The 22,341-nt window shown below is 56.6% G+C and overlaps 1 protein-coding gene across 5 annotated transcripts in view; it reads right to left on the bottom strand.

The window, feature by feature from the left end:
• NACC2 (NACC family member 2) overlaps positions 1-22,341 on the bottom strand; it is a 334,865-nt gene that overhangs the window by 32,963 nt on the left and 279,561 nt on the right. For all 5 annotated transcript variants that reach the window (XM_063935832.1, XM_063935834.1, XM_063935835.1 and 2 more), the window contains 2 exons: positions 15,946-16,119; positions 2,696-2,801 (listed from right to left, as the gene is read on the bottom strand). In XM_063935832.1, the coding sequence (XP_063791902.1) occupies positions 2,696-2,801; positions 15,946-16,119 (280 nt within the window). The remainder of the gene's footprint in view (positions 1-2,695; positions 2,802-15,945; positions 16,120-22,341) is intronic.

Here is a 22,341-nt window from a genome sequence, read left to right as displayed (position 1 = left end):
GCAAAACATCTCTTATTGCAATAATCATATAATGAATACTTTTGGCCACCCTTGGGTGTAACTTCGCATCATCATAGTCGACACTGGAGTCAGAATCCGTGTCGGTATCAGTATCTGCTACTTGGGACAGGGGACGTTTTTGAGACCCTGAAGGGCCCTGTGACACAGTCGAAGCCATGGATTGACTCCCTGCTTTTTCCCTGGACTCTGCTTTGTCCATCCTCTTATATAACAAGGTCACATTTGCATTTAAAACATTCCACATATCCAACCAATCAGGTGTCGGCGTTGCCGACGGAGACACCACAATCATCTGCTCCACCTCCTCCTTAGATGAGCCTTCCGCTTCAGACATGCCGACACACACGTACCGACACCCCCACACACTCAGGGATATATCTATATGGAGACAGTTCCCCAATAAGGCCCTTTGGAGAGACAGAGAGAGAGTTTGCCAGCACACACCCAGCGCCACCGGACACTGGAATAAATCCCAGTTAGTACAGCGCTTTTATATAAATCTATAAATACACTCACTGCGCCAATTTAAGTGCCCCCCCTTCCCTCTTTTTTGCCCTCTGTAACCGTGTTCAGCAGGGGAGAGTTCGGGGAGCCAGCTTCTCTACAGCGTGCTGTGGAGAAAATGGCGCTGGTTAGTGCTGGAGGATCAAGCTCCGCCCCCTCACCGGCGGGCTTCGGTCCCGCTCAAATTATTTATACTGGCGGGGGTTTATTAATATACCGCCTCTGTGGTATCTAATCCATCTGCCAGTGTCCCTTTGAGGTTAAAATTGCTGCCCAGGGCGCCCTCCCTGCGCCCTGCACCCTTACAGTGCCCGCTGTGTGTGTACGTGTGGGAACAATGGCTGCGCGCTTACCTCAGTGAAGAACTGAAGTCTTCTGCCGCCTTTGAAGTCTTCTTTCTTCTAATACTCACCCGGCTTCTATCTTCCGGCTCTGTGAGGAGGACGGCGGCGCGGCTCTGGGACGAACGGCGAGGGTGAGACCTGCGTTCCGACCCTCTGGAGCTAATGGTGTCCAGTAGCCTAAGAAGCAGAGCCTTGAAACTCACAGAAGTAGGTCTGCTTCTCTCCCCTCAGTCCCACGATGCAGGGAGCCTGTTGCCAGCAGTGCACCCTGAAAATAAAAAAACCTAACAAAAGTCTTTTCAGAGAAACTCAGGAGAGCTCCCTGTAATGCACCCAGTCTCCTCTGGGCACAGGATCTAACTGAGGTCTGGAGGAGGGGCATAGAGGGAGGAGCCAGTGCACACCCATACTAAAGTCTTTAGAGTGCCCATGTCTCCTGCGGAGCACGTCTATACCCCCATGGTCCTTATGGAGTCCCCATCATCCTCTAGGACGTAAGAGAAAACAAAAATAAAAATTTGTGAAAAATTCACGTCAACCCTTTTCCATGTCGACCTAATGACCGTATCCCGGATGGACATTACCCTATTTGTACACAATGTAATAATGTCATTCAGTGTCACCTACACACGAGCAGTCCTAATAGACACGGTACGTCATGTGACTTTATATAGTAAGAGCTGCTACGCTAATGAATGAAGCAGTGGGAGGGGCCAATGTGCAACCGACCAACGAGAAGCAGCTAGATAGGGCTGCTCATTGTGTATGGTCACGTCTGCCTTCCAGCCCCCGCAGGAGATTTAGTGGGGTCACTCCAGGTGTACGAGGCGCATGTATGTGTACACGTTGTGTATGTGCAATACGGAACACTTATCTAACGCAAAGAAATGAATTTACGTCTAACTCTAAATTAAACCAAACGGAGGCATTCACTTTGTGCCTCGTGCCTCAGTGAGGCTAGCAGGAAGCACTGGCTGCCACCACTGTATGCAGGAGACAGGAATAACACCACCTGTATGGGGTCTATTCATGAAACAGTGATAAGAGTGGAGAAGTGAGCCTGTGGAGAAGTTACCCAAGGCAACCAATCAGCACTGAAGTAACATTTATAATTTGCATACTATACAATTGTACAGAGCAGATGGTTGGTTGCCATGGGCAACTTCTCCACGCTTATCACTGCTTCATGAATAGACTCCCTATATTACATAACAAAACAAAGTGGAGCAAGGACCCCCCATCTACCAGCATCCACAGGCGGCATGCAGTGTAACCACCAGGGTGGCGTTCCCTCCGTTACTATAACACACAGAGGTATCTGGCTCCCTGGAGTGGGATGTTGCTGGGAATTCCCCTCTAGGCGCCGGAGCACTGGTGATTCCCAGTAACACTGCACCCCAGGTAATCGCTGCCTCCGGCATCCACTGACTGCCACTATGACGATGCCGCCTGTGGAGGAAAGGGGCAGACATGGCATTGAGCTGACTGCTTGGCATAGTTCTGCTGATACAGGGCTGCATGCCGAGTTAAACGTAAGCCAGTTTGCGGAGCGTATTGTGCGCGTTTTCATGCTGCGCATTCTCCGGGCAATACATCACAGGCGGAAGGTTTCCAGGTTAACGATACTGACAGGCAGCAGTCAGAGGTACCGGATAGCGGTTTAGTGCAGCGGTGCATGTACGGAGAATGGACGCATTTAGCCCCACGCACACAACGCCGGAGCAATTACTGCCGACTCGTCTCCAACTCGCCATCAGCATAAAGTATAAATATTTCATGTGCAGACAAAGAACAGTCAGTGATGGATAAAGGGCTCCGGAACCTACCGATCAAAGAAGGTGGCAAGCAGTCGTCTGAGCAGGACCTTGTGTTTCACTCCTGCGCAGAGGTGACAGTTCATGAGCTGCCCACGGGTGATGTAGACGCCAGACCCTGAGGAACAACATTTCACATTAAGTACAAGGATTGTCCGTCTCCTGCCTCAGTCCCTACTCTCCGAGAAGTGTGCCGTGCTGCTGCTGTAGGGATCAGTACAGTGCCCATCACAGTGACACGTTTCCATGTAGAGAGTAGCACGGACACACGGACACTGTAGGGATCAGTAATGACGCATTGGTGCTGTGGGGATCAGCACACTTACACGCTGGCGCTGTCGGGATCAGCACATTGAAACGCTGGCGCTGTGGGGATCAGCACAATGAAGCGCTGGCGCTGTAGGGATCAGCACACTGACATGCTGGCGCTGTGGGGATCAGCACAATGACACACTGGCGCTGTAGGGATCAGCACAATGACGCGCTGGCGCTGTAGGGATCAGCACAAAGACACGCTGGCGCTGTAGGGATCAGCACAATGACACACTGGCGCTGTAGGGATCAGCACAATGACGCGCTGGCGCTGTGGGGATCAGCACAATGACACGCTGGCGCTGTGGGGATCAGCACAATGACACGCTGGCGCTGTGGGGATCAGCACAATGACACGCTGGCGCTGTAGGGATCAGCACAATGACGCGCTGGCGCTGTGGGGATCAGCACAATGACACGCTGGCGCTGTAGGGATCAGCACAATGACGCGCTGGCGCTGTAGGGATCAGCACAATGACACGCTGGCGCTGAAGGGATCAGCACAATGACGCGCTGGCGCTGTGGGGATCAGCACAATGACACGCTGGCGCTGTAGGGATCAGCACAATGACACGCTGGCACAGTAGGGATCAGCACAATGACGCGCTGGCGCTGTTGGGATCAGCACACTGACACGCTGGCGCTGTGGGGATCAGCACAATGACACGCTGGCGCTGTGGGGATCAGGACACTGACACGCTGGCGCTGTGGGGATCAGGACACTGACACGCTGGCGCTGTAGGGATCAGCACAATGACACGCTGGCGCTGTAGGGATCAGGACACTGACATGCTGGCGCTGTGGGGATCAGTACACTGACATGCTGACGCTGTGGGGATCAGCACAATGACACGCTGGCGCTGTGGGGATCAGTACACTGACATGCTGACGCTGTCGGGATCAGCACAATGACATGCTGGCGCTGTAGGGATCAGGACACTGACATGCTGGCGCTGTGGGGATCAGCACACTGACACGCTGGCGCTGTAGGGATCAGGACACTGACATGCTGGCGCTGTGGGGATCAGCACAATGACACGCTGGCGCTGTAGGGATCAGCACAATGACACGCTGGAGCTGTAGGGATCAGGACACTGACATGCTGGCGCTGTAGGGATCAGGACACTGACATGCTGACGCTGTCGGGATCAGCACAATGACATGCTGGCGCTGTGGGGATCAGCACAATGACACGCTGGCGCTGTAGGGATCAGCACAATGACACGCTGGAGCTGTAGGGATCAGGACACTGACATGCTGGCGCTGTGGGGATCAGCACAATGACACGCTGGCGCTGTAGGGATCAGCACAATGACACGCTGGCGCTGTGGGGATCAGCACAATGACACGCTGGCGCTGTAGGGATCAGCACACTGACACGCTGGCGCTGTGGGGATCAGCACAATGACATGCTGGCGCTGTGGGGATCAGCACACTGACACGCTGGCGCTGTAGGGATCAGCACACTGACACGCTGGCGCTGTGGGGATCAGCACAATGACACGCTGGCGCTGTAGGGATCAGCACACTGACACGCTGGCGCTGTGGGGATCAGCACACTGACACGCTGGCGCTGTAGGGATCAGCACAATGACACGCTGGCGCTGTAGGGATCAGCACACTGACACGCTGGCGCTGTGGGGATCAGCACAATGACACGCTGGCGCTGTAGGGATCAGCACACTGACACGCTGGCGCTGTGGGGATCAGCACAATGACATGCTGGCGCTGTAGGGATCAGCACACTGACATGCTGGCGCTGTAGGGATCAGCACAATGACATGCTGGCGCTGTAGGGATCAGCACACTGACATGCTGGCGCTGTAGGGATAAGCACAATGACACGCTGGCGCTGTAGGGATCAGGACACTGACACGCTGGTGCAGTAGGGATCAGCACAATGACACGCTGGCGCAGTAGGGATCAGCACAATGACAAGCTGGCGCAGTAGGGATCAGGACACTGACATGCTGGCGCTGTGGGGATCAGGACACTGACATGCTGGCACAGTAGGGATCAGCACAATGACACGCTGGCGCAGTAGGGATCAGGACACTGACATGCTGGCGCTGTGGGGATCAGCACACTGACATGCTGGCACAGTAGGGATCAGCACAATGACACGCTGGCGCTGTAGGGATCAGGACACTGACACGCTGGCGCTGTAGGGATCAGCACACTGACACGCTGGCGCTGTAGGGATCAGCACACTGACACGCTGGCGCTGTAGGGATCAGCACACTGACACGCTGGCGCTGTAGGGATCAGCACAATGACGCGCTGGCGCTGTGGGGATCAGCACAATGACACGCTGGCGCTGTAGGGATCAGCACAATGACACGCTGGCGCTGTAGGGATCAGCACACTGACACGCTGGCGCTGTAGGGATCAGCACACTGACACGCTGGCGCTGTGGGGATCAGCACAATGACACGCTGGCGCTGTAGGGATCAGCACAATGACACGCTGGCACTGTAGGGATCAGCACACTGACACGCTGGCGCTGTGGGGATCAGGACACTGACACGCTGGCGCTGTAGGGATCAGCACAATGACACGCTGGCACTGTAGGGATCAGCACACTGACACGCTGGCGCTGTGGGGATCAGGACACTGACACGCTGGCACAGTAGGGATCAGCACAATGACGCGCTGGCGCTGTAGGGATCAGGACACTGACATGCCGGCGCTGTGGGGATCAGCACACTGACACGCTGGCGCTGTGGGGATCAGCACAATGACACGCTGGCGCTGTGGGGATCAGCACACTGACATGCTGGCGCTGTAGGGATCAGCACAATGACGCGCTGGCACAGTAGGGATCAGCACAATGACACGCTGGCGCTGTGGGGATCAGCACAATGACACGCTGGCGCTGTAGGGATCAGGACACTGACACGCTGGCGCTGTGGGGATCAGCACAATGACACGCTGGCGCTGTAGGGATCAGCACAATGACACGCTGGCGCTGTAGGGATCAGCACAATGACACGCTGGCGCTGTGGAGATCAGCACAATGACACGCTGGCGCTGTGGGGATCAGGACACTGACACGCTGGCGCTGTAGGGATCAGGACACTGACACGCTGGCGCTGTAGGGATCAGGACACTGACACGCTGGCGCTGTGGGGATCAGCACAATGACACGCTGGCGCTGTGGGGATCAGCACAATGACACGCTGGCGCTGTGGGGATCAGCACAATGACACGCTGGCACAGTAGGGATCAGCACAATGACACGCTGGCGCTGTGGGGATCAGGACACTGACACGCTGGCGCTGTGGGGATCAGCACAATGACACGCTGGCGCTGTAGGGATCAGCACAATGACACGCTGGCGCTGTAGGGATCAGCACAATGACACGCTGGCGCTGTGGGGATCAGCACACTGACACGCTGGCGCTGTAGGGATCAGCACAATGACACGCTGGCGCTGTAGGGATCAGCACACTGACATGCTGGCGCTGTAGGGATCAGCACACTTACACGCTGGCGCTGTAGGGATCAGCACACTGACATGCTGGCGCTGTAGGGATCAGCACACTGACACGCTGGCGCTGTGGGGATCAGCACAATGACATGCTGGCGCTGTAGGGATCAGCACACTGACACGCTGGCGCTGTGGGGATCAGCACAATGACACGCTGGCGTTGTAGGGATCAGCACACTGACACGCTGGCGCAGTAGGGATCAGCACAATGACACGCTGGCGCAGTAGGGATCAGCACAATGACACGCTGGCGCAGTAGGGATCAGGACACTGACATGCTGGCGCTGTGGGGATCAGCACAATGACACGCTGGCGCTGTAGGGATCAGGACACTGACACGCTGGCGCAGTAGGGATCAGCACACTGACACGCTGGCGCAGTAGGGATCAGCACAATGACACGCTGGCGCAGTAGGGATCAGCACAATGACACGCTGGCGCAGTAGGGATCAGGACACTGACATGCTGGCGCTGTGGGGATCAGCACAATGACACGCTGGCGCTGTAGGGATCAGGACACTGACACGCTGGCGCTGTAGGGATCAGCACACTGACACGCTGGCGCAGTAGGGATCAGCACAATGACACGCTGGCGCAGTAGGGATCAGCACAATGACACGCTGGCGCAGTAGGGATCAGGACACTGACATCCTGGCGCTGTGGGGATCAGCACAATGACGCGCTGGCGCTGTGGGGATCAGGACACTGACACGCTGGCGCTGTGGGGATCAGCACAATGACACGCTGGCGCTGTGGGGATCAGCACAATGACACGCTGGCGCAGTAGGGATCAGGACACTGACATGCTGGCGCTGTGGGGATCAGCACAATGACGCGCTGGCGCTGTGGGGATCAGCACAATGACACGCTGGCGCTGTAGGGATCAGCACACTGACACGCTGGCGCTGTAGGGATCAGCACAATGACACGCTGGCGCTGTAGGGATCAGCACAATGACACGCTGGCGCTGTAGGGATCAGCACACTGACACGCTGGCGCTGTGGGGATCAGCACAATGACACGCTGGCGCTGTAGGGATCAGCACACTGACACGCTGGCGCTGTGGGGATCAGCACAATGACACGCTGGCGCTGTAGGGATCAGCACAATGACACGCTGGCACAGTAGGGATCAGGACACTGACACGCTGGCGCTGTAGGGATCAGGACACTGACACGCTGGCGCTGTGGGGATCAGCACAATGACACGCTGGCGCTGTGGGGATCAGCACACTGACACGCTGGCGCTGTGGGGATCAGCACACTGACACGCTGGTGCTGTAGGGATCAGCACAATGACACGCTGGCGCTGTGGGGATCAGCACACTGACATGCTGGCACAGTAGGGATCAGCACAATGACACGCTGGCGCTGTGGGGATCAGCACAATGACACGCTGGCGCTGTAGGGATCAGCACACTGACACGCTGGCACAGTAGGGATCAGCACAATGACACGCTGGCGCTGTGGGGATCAGCACAATGACACGCTGGCGCAGTAGGGATCAGCACAATGACACGCTGGCGCTGTAGGGATCAGCACAATGACACGCTGGCGCTGTAGGGATCAGCACACTGACACGCTGGCGCTGTGGGGATCAGCACAATGACACGCTGGTGCTGTAGGGATCAGCACAATGACACGCTGGCGCTGTGGGGATCAGCACAATGACACGCTGGCGCTGTAGGGATCAACACAATGACACGCTGGCGCTGTAGGGATCAGCACACTGACACGCTGGCGCTGTGGGGATCAGCACACTGACACGCTGGTGCTGTAGGGATCAGCACAATGACATGCTGGCGCTGTAGGGATCAGCACACTGACATGCTGGCGCTGTAGGGATCAGGACACTGACATGCTGGCGCTGTAGGGATCAGCACAATGACACGCTGGCGCTGTAGGGATCAGCACAATGACACGCTGGCGCTGTAGGGATCAGGACACTGACACGCTGGCGCTGTAGGGATCAGCACAATGACACGCTGGCGCTGTAGGGATCAGCACAATGACACGCTGGCGCTGTAGGGATCAGGACACTGACACGCTGGCGCTGTAGGGATCAGCACAATGACACGCTGGTGCTGTAGGGATCAGCACACTGACACGCTGGCGCTGTAGGGATCAGCACAATGACATGCTGGCGCTGTAGGGATCAGGACACTGACATGCTGGCGCTGTAGGGATCAGCACAATGACACGCTGGCGCTGTAGGGATCAGGACACTGACATGCTGGCGCTGTAGGGATCAGCACACTGACACGCTGGCGCTGTAGGGATCAGCACACTGACATGCTGGCGCTGTAGGGATCAGCACAATGACACGCTGGCGCTGTAGGGATCAGGACACTGACATGCTGGCGCTGTAGGGATCAGCACAATGACACGCTGGCGCTGTAGGGATCAGGACACTGACATGCTGGCGCTGTAGGGATCAGCACAATGACGCGCTGGCGCTGTAGGGATCAGCACACTGACACGCTGGCGCTGTGGGGATCAGCACAATGACACGCTGGCGCTGTGGGGATCAGCACGCTGACACGCTGGCGCTGTGGGGATCAGCACAATGACACGCTGGCGCTGTGGGGATCAGCACACTGACATGCTGGCGCTGTAGGGATCAGGACACTGACACGCTGGCGCAGTAGGGATCAGCACAATGACACGCTGGCGCAGTAGGGATCAGCACAATGACACGCTGGCGCTGTAGGGATCAGCACAATGACACGCTGGCGCTGTGGGGATCAGCACAATGACATGCTGGCGCTGTAGGGATCAGCACAATGACACGCTGGCGCTGTAGGGATCAGGACACTGACACGCTGGCGCTGTAGGGATCAGGACACTGACACGCTGGCGCTGTGGGGATCAGCACACTGACATGCTGGCGCAGTAGGGATCAGCACAATGACACGCTGGCGCTGTGGGGATCAGCACAATGACACGCTGGCGCTGTGGGGATCAGCACACTGACACGCTGGCGCTGTGGGGATCAGCACAATGACACGCTGGCGCTGTGGGGATCAGCACACTGACATGCTGGCGCTGTAGGGATCAGGACACTGACACGCTGGCGCAGTAGGGATCAGCACAATGACACGCTGGCGCAGTAGGGATCAGCACAATGACACGCTGGCGCTGTAGGGATCAGCACAATGACACGCTGGCGCTGTGGGGATCAGCACAATGACATGCTGGCGCTGTAGGGATCAGCACAATGACACGCTGGCGCTGTGGAGATCAGCACAATGACATGCTGGCGCTGTAGGGATCAGGACACTGACACGCTGGCGCTGTGGGGATCAGCACACTGACATGCTGGCGCAGTAGGGATCAGCACAATGACACGCTGGCGCTGTAGGGATCAGGACACTGACACGCTGGCGCAGTAGGGATCAGCACAATGACACGCTGGCGCAGTAGGGATCAGGACACTGACATGCTGGCGCTGTGGGGATCAGGACACTGACATGCTGGCGCAGTAGGGATCAGCACAATGACACGCTGGCGCTGTAGGGATCAGCACACTGACATGCTGGCGCTGTAGGGATCAGGACACTGACATGCTGGCGCTGTAGGGATCAGCACACTGACACGCTGGCGCTGTAGGGATCAGCACAATGACGCGCTGGCGCTGTGGGGATCAGGACACTGACATGCTGGCACAGTAGGGATCAGCACACTGACACGCTGGCGCTGTAGGGATCAGCACAATGACGCGCTGGCGCAGTAGGGATCAGCACACTGACATGCTGGCGCTGTAGGGATCAGGACACTGACATGCTGGCGCTGTAGGGATCAGCACAATGACGCGCTGGCGCTGTGGGGATCAGTACACTTACATGCTGGCACAGTAGGGATCAGCACAATGACACGCTGGCGCTGTAGGGATCAGCACAATGACACGCTGGCGCCGTGGGGATCAGCACAATGACACGCTGGCGCTGTAGGGATCAGCACAATGACGCGCTGGCGCTGTTGGGATCAGCACACTGACACGCTGGCGCTGTGGGGATCAGCACAATGACGCGCTGGCGCTGTGGGGATCAGGACACTGACACGCTGGCGCTGTGGGGATCAGGACAATGACGCGCTGGCGCTGTGGGGATCAGCACAATGACACGCTGGCGCAGTAGGGATCAGCACACTGACACGCTGGCGCTGTGGGGATCAGCACAATGACACGCTGGCGCTGTAGGGATCAGCACACTGACACGCTGGCGCTGTAGGGATCAGCACAATGACATGCTGGCGCTGTGGGGATCAGCACAATGACACGCTGGCGCTGTAGGGATCAGCACACTGACATGCTGGCGCTGTAGGGATCAGCACAATGACACGCTGGCGCTGTAGGGATCAGCACAATGACACGCTGGCGCAGTAGGGATCAGGACACTGACACGCTGGCGCTGTCGGGATCAGCACAATGACACGCTGGCGCAGTAGGGATCAGGACACTGACACGCTGGCGCTGTAGGGATCAGCACACTGACATGCTGGCGCTGTGGGGATCAGCACACTTACACGCTGGCGCTGTAGGGATCAGCACAATGACACGCTGGCGCTGTAGGGATCAGCACAATGACACGCTGGCGCAGTAGGGATCAGGACACTGACACGCTGGCGCTGTCGGGATCAGCACAATGACACGCTGGCGCTGTAGGGATCAGCACACTGACACGCTGGCGCTGTGGGGATCAGCACAATGACATGCTGGCGCTGTAGGGATCAGCACAATGACACGCTGGCGCTGTAGGGATCAGGACACTGACACGCTGGCGCTGTGGGGATCAGCACACTGACACGCTGGCGCTGTAGGGATCAGCACAATGACACGCTGGCGCTGTAGGGATCAGCACACTGACACGCTGGTGCTGTGGGGATCAGCACACTGACACGCTGGCGCTGTAGGGATCAGCACACTGACACGCTGGCACAGTAGGGATCAGCACAATGACATGCTGGCGCTGTAGGGATCAGCACACTGACACGCTGGCGCTGTGGGGATCAGCACAATGACACGCTGGCGCTGTAGGGATCAGGACACTGACACGCTGGCGCTGTAGGGATCAGCACAATGACATGCTGGCGCTGTGGGGATCAGCACAATGACACGCTGGCGCTGTAGGGATCAGCACAATGACATGCTGGCGCTGTGGGGATCAGCACAATGACACGCTGGCGCTGTGGGGATCAGCACACTGACACGCTGGCGCTGTAGGGATCAGCACAATGACATGCTGGCGCTGTAGGGATCAGCACAATGACACGCTGGCGCTGTAGGGATCAGCACAATGACATGCTGGCGCTGTGGGGATCAGCACAATGACACGCTGGCGCTGTGGGGATCAGCACACTGACACGCTGGCGCTGTAGGGATCAGCACAATGACACGCTGGCGCTGTGGGGATCAGCACACTGACACGCTGGCACAGTAGGGATCAGCACAATGACACGCTGGCACAGTAGGGATCAGCACAATGACACGCTGGCGCTGTGGGGATCAGCACAATGACACGCTGGCGCAGTAGGGATCAGCACAATGACACGCTGGCGCTGTGGGGATCAGCACAATGACACGCTGGCGCTGTAGGGATCAGGACACTGACACGCTGGCGCTGTGGGGATCAGCACAATGACACGCTGGCACAGTAGGGATCAGCACAATGACACGCTGGCGCTGTGGGGATCAGCACAATGACACGCTGGCGCAGTAGGGATCAGCACAATGACACGCTGGCGCTGTAGGGATCAGGACACTGACACGCTGGCGCTGTAGGGATCAGCACAATGACACGCTGGCGCTGTAGGGATCAGGACACTGACACGCTGGCGCAGTAGGGATCAGCACAATGACACGCTGGCGCAGTAGGGATCAGCACAATGACACGCTGGCGCAGTAGGGATCAGGACACTGACATGCTGGCGCTGTGGGGATCAGGACACTGACATGCTGGCGCTGTGGGGATCAGGACACTGACATGCTGGCGCTGTAGGGATCAGCACAATGACACGCTGGCGCAGTAGGGATCAGCACAATGACACGCTGGCGCAGTAGGGATCAGCACACTGACATGCTGGCGCTGTGGGGATCAGGACACTGACATGCTGGCGCTGTAGGGATCAGCACAATGACACGCTGGCGCTGTAGGGATCAGGACACTGACATGCTGGCGCTGTAGGGATCAGCACAATGACACGCTGGCGCTGTAGGGATCAGGACACTGACATGCTGGCGCTGTAGGGATCAGCACACTGACACGCTGGCGCTGTGGGGATCAGGACACTGACACGCTGGCACAGTAGGGATCAGCACAATGACATGCTGGCGCAGTAGGGATCAGCACACTGACATGCTGGCGCTGTAGGGATCAGGACACTGACATGCTGGCGCTGTAGGGATCAGCACACTGACATGCTGGCGCTGTAGGGATCAGCACAATGACGCGCTGGCGCTGTGGGGATCAGCACAATGACACGCTGGCGCTGTGGGGATCAGTACACTTACATGCTGGCGCTGTAGGGATCAGCACAATGACATGCTGGCACAGTAGGGATCAGCACACTGACACGCTGGCGCTGTGGGGATCAGCACAATGACACGCTGGCGCTGTGGGGATCAGCACAATGACACGCTGGCGCTGTAGGGATCAGCACACTGACACGCTGGCGCTGTGGGGATCAGCACACTGACACGCTGGCGCTGTGGGGATCAGCACACTGACACGCTGGCGCTGTAGGGATCAGCACAATGACACGCTGGCGCTGTAGGGATCAGCACAATGACGCGCTGGCGCTGTGGGGATCAGCACAATGACACGCTGGCACAGTAGGGATCAGCACAATGACGCGCTGGCGCTGTGGGGATCAGCACACTGACACGCTGGCGCTGTGGGGATCAGCACAATGACACGCTGGCACAGTAGGGATCAGCACAATGACACGCTGGCGCCGTGGGGATCAGCACAATGACACGCTGGCGCTGTAGGGATCAGGACACTGACACGCTGGCGCTGTGGGGATCAGCACAATGACACGCTGGCGCAGTAGGGATCAGCACAATGACACGCTGGCGCTGTGGGGATCAGCACAATGACACGCTGGCGCCGTGGGGATCAGCACAATGACACGCTGGCGCAGTAGGGATCAGCACAATGACACGCTGGCGCTGTGGGGATCAGCACAATGACACGCTGGCGCAGTAGGGATCAGCACAGACCCTGTAACTCCGACACGCTGCCGCAGTTATCATGTGACACTTAGGATGTAAATGATGATTTATCGCCCCATTTAGGAGAATAAGAGACAACTGACGGCTATGGAGTGTTCCTGGGAGAGGCAACGCGATGGCAGTCACCAATAAATCGATGGAATCAGGAAGGCTGCAGCAGAGCTCTTTCCCTGCCGCTCCCCCCCCCCCCCCCTCCCACCGGCTCTTCTTGTCTTTACCTTGAATGAACTCCCACACACAGCCCAGCAGCTCGCAGATCTGCGGGTATTGATTCTAATTATATTTTGCTGACTGCAGAGAAGCGGATCCTCATCCCCTCTGGTGGAGTCAATATGCACAGTGTGAGACAGGGAGGGCGAGACTCTACACTGCGGGGAATGGGGGGCTCTGCTACAGCGCCACATTTTCTCTTTACCCTTCTATTTGCGGAACTCGGGGGCTCCGCCACTGAGCCATCTAAAATCCGCCACAACGGGCAGAAGCCACCATACATCTGACATGTGAGCAAATCTATCTGCCTGAAAGACCTCATAAGCAATGGCGTAAGGCAGACTGCGCCTCGGTGACGCTGGTTATTACAATGATGGCTGTAGGCGCACACCTAAACCAGATGTCGGCCATTTTGCCTCATCCCTATGTCTGAGACAGCCGGACTCACTGATTTCCACTCTCCGCTAGATTAGTCACTGAGATTATATCGGTACACTACCTATTATCACGCCACCTCTGCCCTGGGGGTATATTGGCTACCTGCGGTATATCTCCCGAGGGGCTTTGTATAGAAATGTATCAGTGCGGGGGTCCCTTGTCTTGTTATATTGACACAAAAGGTGTGGTAAGCAATACGATGACATGACACAATAAACCCGGTAAAACATTAGACAATGGGGTACGTTTGCTGCGCCTGGTTTTGGCGTCGGTGTCATTACTGTTTTACATTTCAAGGTCGAACCTGCTGAGAAGAAGACGTCGCAAAATAAATGAACCCCAATACCTTAATATATATATATGTGAGCAGTTTATCTAGTGCAAGCTACTGTTCTCTGGTATCTCCGCTGTAACCCGGAGCGGCCGGCGGCAGTGTTCTATGGCGGGGTGATATTCCATCTATCGCAGCTGTATCTCATATATATATCTCTAATCTAGCCAATCATAGAGACTCAGGATCTCGCTGTCCGCCTATGTGACAGCCTGCGTCTCTATTCCTGACTAACCAGCACCTCAGGGGTTAATGCGACAGGTTGAGGTAGAGAAAGAAAATGTGTTCATTCTGTGCGAGGAAAGGGGGGTGGGGGGGGGGGGGGGGGGTAAGACACGCAGCAACACCTGCCAATGGCGATATTAATGCGCGGGAGAGGAAATAAACCAGACACTACACGCATTATGAGCTGGAGATATTAATCTGCCTTCCGCAGATTGAAAAATGCAAATCGTCCCCATCCACAGGTGCGCCGAAACACGATTTACAGTTGTTCCTCGCTGCGAAAATAACCCGTGTCACATTTAATAGCGGCACATAAAATGTAAACTGCAACAAAATGAATATTCTAGCAGCATAACGAGTGTTTGTATTCTGAATGCTAACAACCATTTACAGTGCCCGAGCCATTGTGCGCTGCGACTAGACAGCACGCGGGATGTCAGGCTCGCTCAGTCAGCGTGACAGTCCCCGGGCCGACACGTCTTGTTACTGTGCCACGAGCCACCGTCGGTAGCGTGACAGGCCAGATGTCGCCCTATGCAGAGGTCCCATAGGATAGGGCGATATCCTGGCCTGACGCTACAGCTGCGACATTGTTTAGTACCCATGCCTTGAGTCTCACAGGCACACACATTACATACATGTGTATATCACACACGATAACAATGGGGCCTTGGAGAGAGATAAACTACCAGCTAATCAGCTCATAACTGTCATGTTACAAACTCAGCCTGCGGCATGGCAGTTAGGAGCTGATTGGCTGCCACTTTATCTCCAAGGCTTAGTACATAGCCCCCATTGTCTCTGTAGGATCTGTAAGCACTTTGTGTACCGTACACACTCCCCCCTCCGCTGAGAGCCCGGGAAATAAGAGTGCGCTATAGGTCTTACATGTAATGCGCAGAGGAAATATGAATTTTACTGCTGAATACTGAAACACGGGGACGTTTCTGGGGCGGAATCAGAACTATTGGGAGAAAGTAGGAAGAGTTGTCATTTCCTTACAACGATATTATTGTACACTAATTACCTGCAACCAGTTCCAGCTTCTCCCCGGGGTCTCCCTCCGAGTATAGCTTGGGGTGGCAGCGGTACCCAATCTGACTGATGAGGCTGGCGGGGAGAGCCACCAGGTCCCGCCGGATCAGGACACAGGATCGGCTCTCCAGTGAGTTCTGCATCTGATCTGCTTTCTCCTGCCCCACTATTTGGAAGACAAGAGGAAATTGCAGATGTGAGAAATAAAAACACAACAACACACCTTACAGAGAGAGGAGGAGGAGAGAAAAGAAGGGGGATTGAGGGAGAGAGCGGGGAGAGAGCATGGGGTTCACAGAGAGAGAGAAGGAGGGAGAGGGAGGTGGAGGAGAGAGAAGAAGGGGGATTGAGGGAGAGAGCGGGGAGAGAGCATGGGGTTCACAGAGAGAGAGAAGGAGGGAGAGGGAGGTGGAGGAGAGAGAAGAAGAGGGATGGAGGATGAGAGCGGGGAGAGAGCATGGGGTTCACAGAGAGAGAGGGAGAAGGAGGAAGAGAGAGGTGGAGGAGAGAGAAGAAGGGGGGTGGAGGGAGAGAGCGGGGAGAGAGCATGGGGTTCAGAGAGAGAGAAGGAGGGAGAGAGAGGTGGAGGAGAGAGAATAAGGGGGGTGGAGGGAGAGAGCGGGGAGAGAGCATGGGGCTCAGAGAGAGAGAAGGAGGGAGAGAGAGGTGGAGGAGAGAGAAGAAGGGGGGTGGAGGGAGAGAGCGGGAAGAGAGCATGGGGTACAGAGAGAGAGAAGGAGGGAGAGAGAGGTGGAGGAGAGAGAAGAAGGGGGTGGAGGGAGAGAGCAGGGAGAGAGCATGGGGCTCAGAGAGAGAGAAGGAGGGAGAGAGAGGTGGAGGAGAGAGAAGGGGGGTGGAGGGAGAGAGCAGGGAGAGAGCATGGGGTTCAGAGAGAGAGAGAGAGAAGGAGGAAGAGAGAGGTGGAGGAGAGAGAAGAAGGGGGGTGGAGGGAGAGAGCGGGGAGAGAGAATGGGGTTCAGAGAGAGAGAGAGAAGGAGGGAGAGAGAGGTGGAGGAGAGAGAAGAAGGGGGGTGGAGGGAGAGAGCAGGGAGAGAGCATGGGGTTCAGAGAGAGAGAAGGAGGGAGAGAGAGGTGGAGGAGAGAGAAGAAGGGGGGTGGAGGGAGAGAGCGGGGAGAGAGCATGGGGTTCACACAGAGAGAGAGAGAGAAGGAGGGAGAGGGAGGTGGAGGAGAGAGAAGAAGGGGGGTGGAGGGAGAGAGCGGGGAGAGAGCATGGGGCTCAGAGAGAGAGAAGGAGGGAGAGGGAGGTGGAGGACAGTGAAGAAGGGGATGGAGAGAGCATGGGGTTCAGAGAGAGAGAGAGAGAGAGAGAGAGAAGGAGGGAGAGAGAGGCGGAGGAGAGAGAAGGGGGTGGAGGGAGAGAGCAGGGAGAGAGCATGGGGTTCAGAGAGAGAGAAGGATGGAGAGAGAGGTGGAGGAGAGAGAAGAAGGGGGGTGGAGGGAGAGAGCAGGGAGAGAGCATGGGGTTCAGAGAGAGAGAGAGAGAAGGAGGAAGAGAGAGGTGGAGGAGAGAGAAGAAGGGGGGTGGAGGGAGAGAGCGGGGAGAGAGCATGGGGTTCAGAGAGAGAGAGAGAAGGAGGGAGAGAGAGGTGGAGGAGAGAGAAGAAGGGGGGTGGAGGGAGAGAGCAGGGAGAGAGCATGGGGTTCAGAGCGAGAGAAGGAGGGAGAGAGAGGTGGAGGAGAGAGAAGAAGGGGGGTGGAGGGAGAGAGCTGGGAGAGAGCATGGGGTTCACACAGAGAGAGAGAGAGAAGGAGGGAGAGGGAGGTGGAGGAGAGAGAAGAAGGGGGGTGGAGGGAGAGAGCGGGGAGAGAGCATGGGGCTCAGAGAGAGAGAAGGAGGGAGAGGGAGGTGGAGGAGAGTGAAGAAGGGGATGGAGAGAGCATGGGGTTCAGAGAGAGAGAGAGAGAGAGAGAGAGAGAGAGAAGGAGGGAGAGAGAGGCGGAGGAGAGAGAAGAAGGGGATGGAGGGAGAGAGCGGGGAGAGAGCATGGGGTTCAGAGAGAGAGAGAGAGAAGGATGGAGAGAGAGGTGGAGGAGAGAGAAGGGGGTGGAGGGAGAGAGCAGGGAGAGAGCATGGGGTTCAGAGAGAGAGAAGGATGGAGAGAGAGGTGGAGGAGAGAGAAGAAGGGGATGGAGGGAGAGAGCGGGGAGAGAGCATGAGGTTCAGAGAGAGAGAGAGAGAGAGAGAGAGAAGGATGGAGAGAGAGGTGGAGGAGAGAGAAGAAGGGGGGTGGAGGGAGAGAGCAGGGAGAGAGCATGGGGTTCAGAGAGAGAGAAGGATGGAGAGAGAGGTGGAGGAGAGAGAAGAAGGGGATGGAGGTAGAGAGCGGGGAGAGAGCATGGGGCTCAGAGAGAGAGAAGGAGGGAGAGAGGTGGAGGAGAAAGAAGAAGGGGGATGGAGGGAGAGAACGGGGAGAGAGCATGGGGCTCAGAGATAGAGAAGCAGGGAAAGAGAGGTGAAGGAGAGAGAAGAAGGGGGATGGAGGGAGAGAGCGGGGAGAGAGCATGGGGCTCAGAGAGAGAGAAGGAGGGAGAGAAGAAGGGGGATGGAGGGAGAGAACGGGGAGAGAGCATGGGGCTCAGAGAGAGAGAAGCAGGGAAAGAGAGGTGAAGGAGAGAGAAGAAGGGGGATGGAGGGAGAGAACGGGGAGAGAGCATGGGGCTCAGAGAGAGAGAAGGAGGGAGAGAGGTGGAAGAGAAAGAAGAAGGGGATGAAGGGAGAGAGCGGGGAGAGAGCATGGGGCTCAGAGAGAGAGAAGCAGGGAAAGAGAGGTGAAGGAGAGAGAAGAAGGGGGATGGAGGGAGAGAGCGGGGAGAGAGCATGGGGCTCAGAGAGAGAGAAGGAGGGAGAGAAGAAGGGGGATGGAGGGAGAGAACGGGGAGAGAGCATGGGGCTCAGAGAGAGAAGCAGGGAAAGAGAGGTGAAGGAGAGAGAAGAAGGGGATGGAGGGAGAGAGCGGGGAGAGAGCGGGGAGAGAGCATGGGGCTCAGAGAGAGAGAAGGAGGGAGAGAGGTGGAAGAGAAAGAAGAAGGGGATGGAGGGAGAGAGCGGGGAGAGAGCATGGGGCTCAGAGAGAGAGAAGCAGGGAAAGAGAGGTGAAGGAGAGAGAAGAAGGGGGATGGAGGGAGAGAACGGGGAGAGAGCATGGGGCTCAGAGAGAGAGAAGCAGGGAAAGAGAGGTGAAGGAGAGAGAAGAAGGGGGATGGAGGGAGAGAGCGGGGAGAGAGCATGGGGCTCAGAGAGAGAGAAGGAGAGAGAGAGGTGGAGGAGAAAGAAGAAGGGGGATGGAGGGAGAGAACGGGGAGAGAGCATGGGGCTCAGAGAGAGAAGCAGGGAAAGAGAGGTGAAGGAGAGAGAAGAAGGGGATGGAGGGAGAGAGCGGGGAGAGAGCGGGGAGAGAGCATGGGGCTCAGAGAGAGAGAAGGAGGGAGAGAGGTGGAAGAGAAAGAAGAAGGGGATGGAGGGAGAGAGCGGGGAGAGAGCATGGGGCTCAGAGAGAGAGAAGCAGGGAAAGAGAGGTGAAGGAGAGAGAAGAAGGGGGATGGAGGGAGAGAACGGGGAGAGAGCATGGGGCTCAGAGAGAGAGAAGCAGGGAAAGAGAGGTGAAGGAGAGAGAAGAAGGGGGATGGAGGGAGAGAGCGGGGAGAGAGCATGGGGCTCAGAGAGAGAGAAGGAGAGAGAGAGGTGGAGGAGAAAGAAGAAGGGGGATGGAGGGAGAGAACGGGGAGAGAGCATGGGGCTCAGAGAGAGAGAAGGAGGGAGAGAAGAAGGGGGATGGAGGGAGAGAGCATGGGGTTTAGAGAGAGGAGGGAGAGACAGGTGGAGGAGAGATAAGAAGGGGGATGGAAGGAGAGAGCAGGGAGAGAGCATGGGGTTCAGAGAGATTGAGAAGGATGGAGAGAGAGGTGGAGGAGAGAGAAGGGGATGGAGGGAGAGAACGGGGAGAGAGCATGGGGCTCAGAGAGAAGAGAGAGAAGAAGGGGGATGGAGGGAGAGAGCAGGGAGTTCAGAGAGAAAGCGAGGGAGAGAAAGGAGAGGAGGAGAGAGAAGGGGGGGTGGAGGGAGAGAAAAGGGTGTTCAGAGAAAGAGAGAGGAGGAGGAGAGAGAAGGAGGGGGACGGAGGATGAGAGAGCAGGGGGTTCAGAGAGCGAAAGGGAGGGAGAGAAAGAAGAGGAGAGAGAAGGGTGTGGAGGAGGGAGAGAAAGGGGGATTCAGAGAGAGAAAGAAAGGGCAGTCTGCACTTAATGCAGATTTTTTGGCAATATGTGGCCTGTAACCTACATTCCCTGTGTGAGCTAATTAACCCAGTGGGGATCTGACCAATCCCTACACACTACACATGTACCCCACTGTCAGTACCCCACTGTCTGTACCCCAGTGTCAGTACTCCAGTGTCTGTACCCCAATGTCAGTACCCCACTGTCAGTACCCAGTGTCTGTACCCCAGTGTTTGTACCCCAGTGTCAGTATCCCAGTATCTGTACCCCAGTGTCAGTACCCCAGTGTCTGTACCCCAGTGTCAGTACCCCAGTGTCTGTACCCCAGTGTCTGTATCCCAGTGTCTGTACCCCAGTGTCTGTACCCCACTGTCTGTACCCCAGTGTCAGTACCCCAGTGTCAGTACTCCAGTGTCAGTACCCCAGTGTCAGTACTCCAGTGTCTGTACCCCACTGTCAGTATCCCAGTGTCAGTACCTCATTGTCTGTACCCCAGTGTCTGTACCCCAGTGTCTGTACTCCAGTGTCTGTACCCCAGTGTCAGTACCCCAGTGTCAGTACTCCAGTGTCAGTACCCCAGTGTCAGTACTCCAGTGTCTGTACCCCACTGTCAGTATCCCAGTGTCAGTACCTCATTGTCTGTACTCCAGTGTCAGTACCCCAGTGTCAGTACCCCAGTGTTTGTACTCCAGTGTCTGTACCCCAGTGTCTGTACTCCAGTGTCTGTACCCCAGTGTCTGTACCCCAGTGTCTGTACCCCAGTGTTTGTACTCCAGTGTCAGTACCCCAGTGTCTGTACCCCAGTGTCAGTATCCCAGTGTCTGTACCCCAGTGTCAGTACCCCCACTGTCTGTACCCCAGTGTCTGTACCCCAGTTGTCTGTACCCCAGTGTCAGTACCCCAGTGTCAGTACCCCAGTGTTTGTACTCCAGTGTCAGTACCCAGTGTCAGTATCCCAGTGTCTGTACCCCAGTGTCTGTACCCCAGTGTCAGTATCCCAGTGTCAGTACCCCACTGTCAGTACCCCAGTGTTTGTACTCCAGTGTCAGTACCCCAGTGTCAGTACCCCAGTGTCAGTATCCCAGTGTCAGTACCCCAGTGTCTGTACCCCAGTGTCAGTATCCCAGCGTCTGTACCCCAGCGTCTGTACCCCAGTGTCAGTATCCCAGTGTCTGTACCCCAGTGTCAGTACCCCAGTGCCTGTACCCCAGTGTCAGTACCCCAGTGCCTGTACCCCAGTGTCTGTACCCCAGTGTCAGTACTCCAGTGTCTGTACCTCATTGTCTGTACCCCAGTGTCTGTACCACACTGTCAGTACCCGTGTCAGTACTCCAGTGTATGTACCCCAGTGTCAGTACTCCAGTGTCAGTAATTCAGTGTCAGTACCCCAGTGTCAGTACCCCAGTGTCTGTACCCCAGTGTCAGTACCTCATTGTCTGTACCCCAGTGTCAGTACCTCATTGTCTGTACCCCAGTGTCAGTACTCCAGTGTCTGTACCCCAGTGTCAGTACTCCAGTGTCTGTACCCCAGTGTCTGTACCCCACTGTCAGTACCCGTGTCAATACCCCAGTGTCAGTATCCCAGTGTATGTACCCCAGTGTCTGTACCCCAGTGTCAGTATCCCAGTGTATGTACCCCAGTGTCTGTACCCCAGTGTCAGTACTCCAGTGTCTGTACCCCAGTGTCAGTACTCCAGTGTCTGTACCCCAGTGTCTGTACCCCAGTGTCTGTACCCCAGTGTCAGTACCCCAGTGTCTGTACCCCAGTGCCAGTACTCCAGTGTCTGTACCCCACTGTCTGTACCCCACTGTCTGTACCCCACTGTCTGTACCCCAGTGTCAGTACCCCAGTGCTGTACCCCAGTGTCTGTACTCCAGTGTCAGTACTCCAGTGTCTGTAACCCACTGTCAGTACCCCAGTGTCAGTACTCCAGTGTCTGTACCCCACTGTCAGTACCCCAGTGTCTGTACCCCAGTGTCAGTACCCCAGTGTCTGTACCCCAGTGTCTGTACCCGTGTCAGTACTCCAGTGTCTGTACCCCAGTGTCAGTAATTCAGTGTCTGTACCCCAGTGTCAGTACTCCAGTGTCTGTACCCCAGTGTCAGTACCTCATTGTCTGTACCCCAGTGTCAGTACTCCAGTGTCTGT

This window comes from Pseudophryne corroboree, chromosome 8, assembly GCF_028390025.1.
Source record: "Pseudophryne corroboree isolate aPseCor3 chromosome 8, aPseCor3.hap2, whole genome shotgun sequence".
In the NCBI taxonomy this organism is placed as follows: domain Eukaryota; kingdom Metazoa; phylum Chordata; class Amphibia; order Anura; family Myobatrachidae; genus Pseudophryne; species Pseudophryne corroboree.
This window is presented reverse-complemented; position numbering and strand designations above follow the sequence as displayed.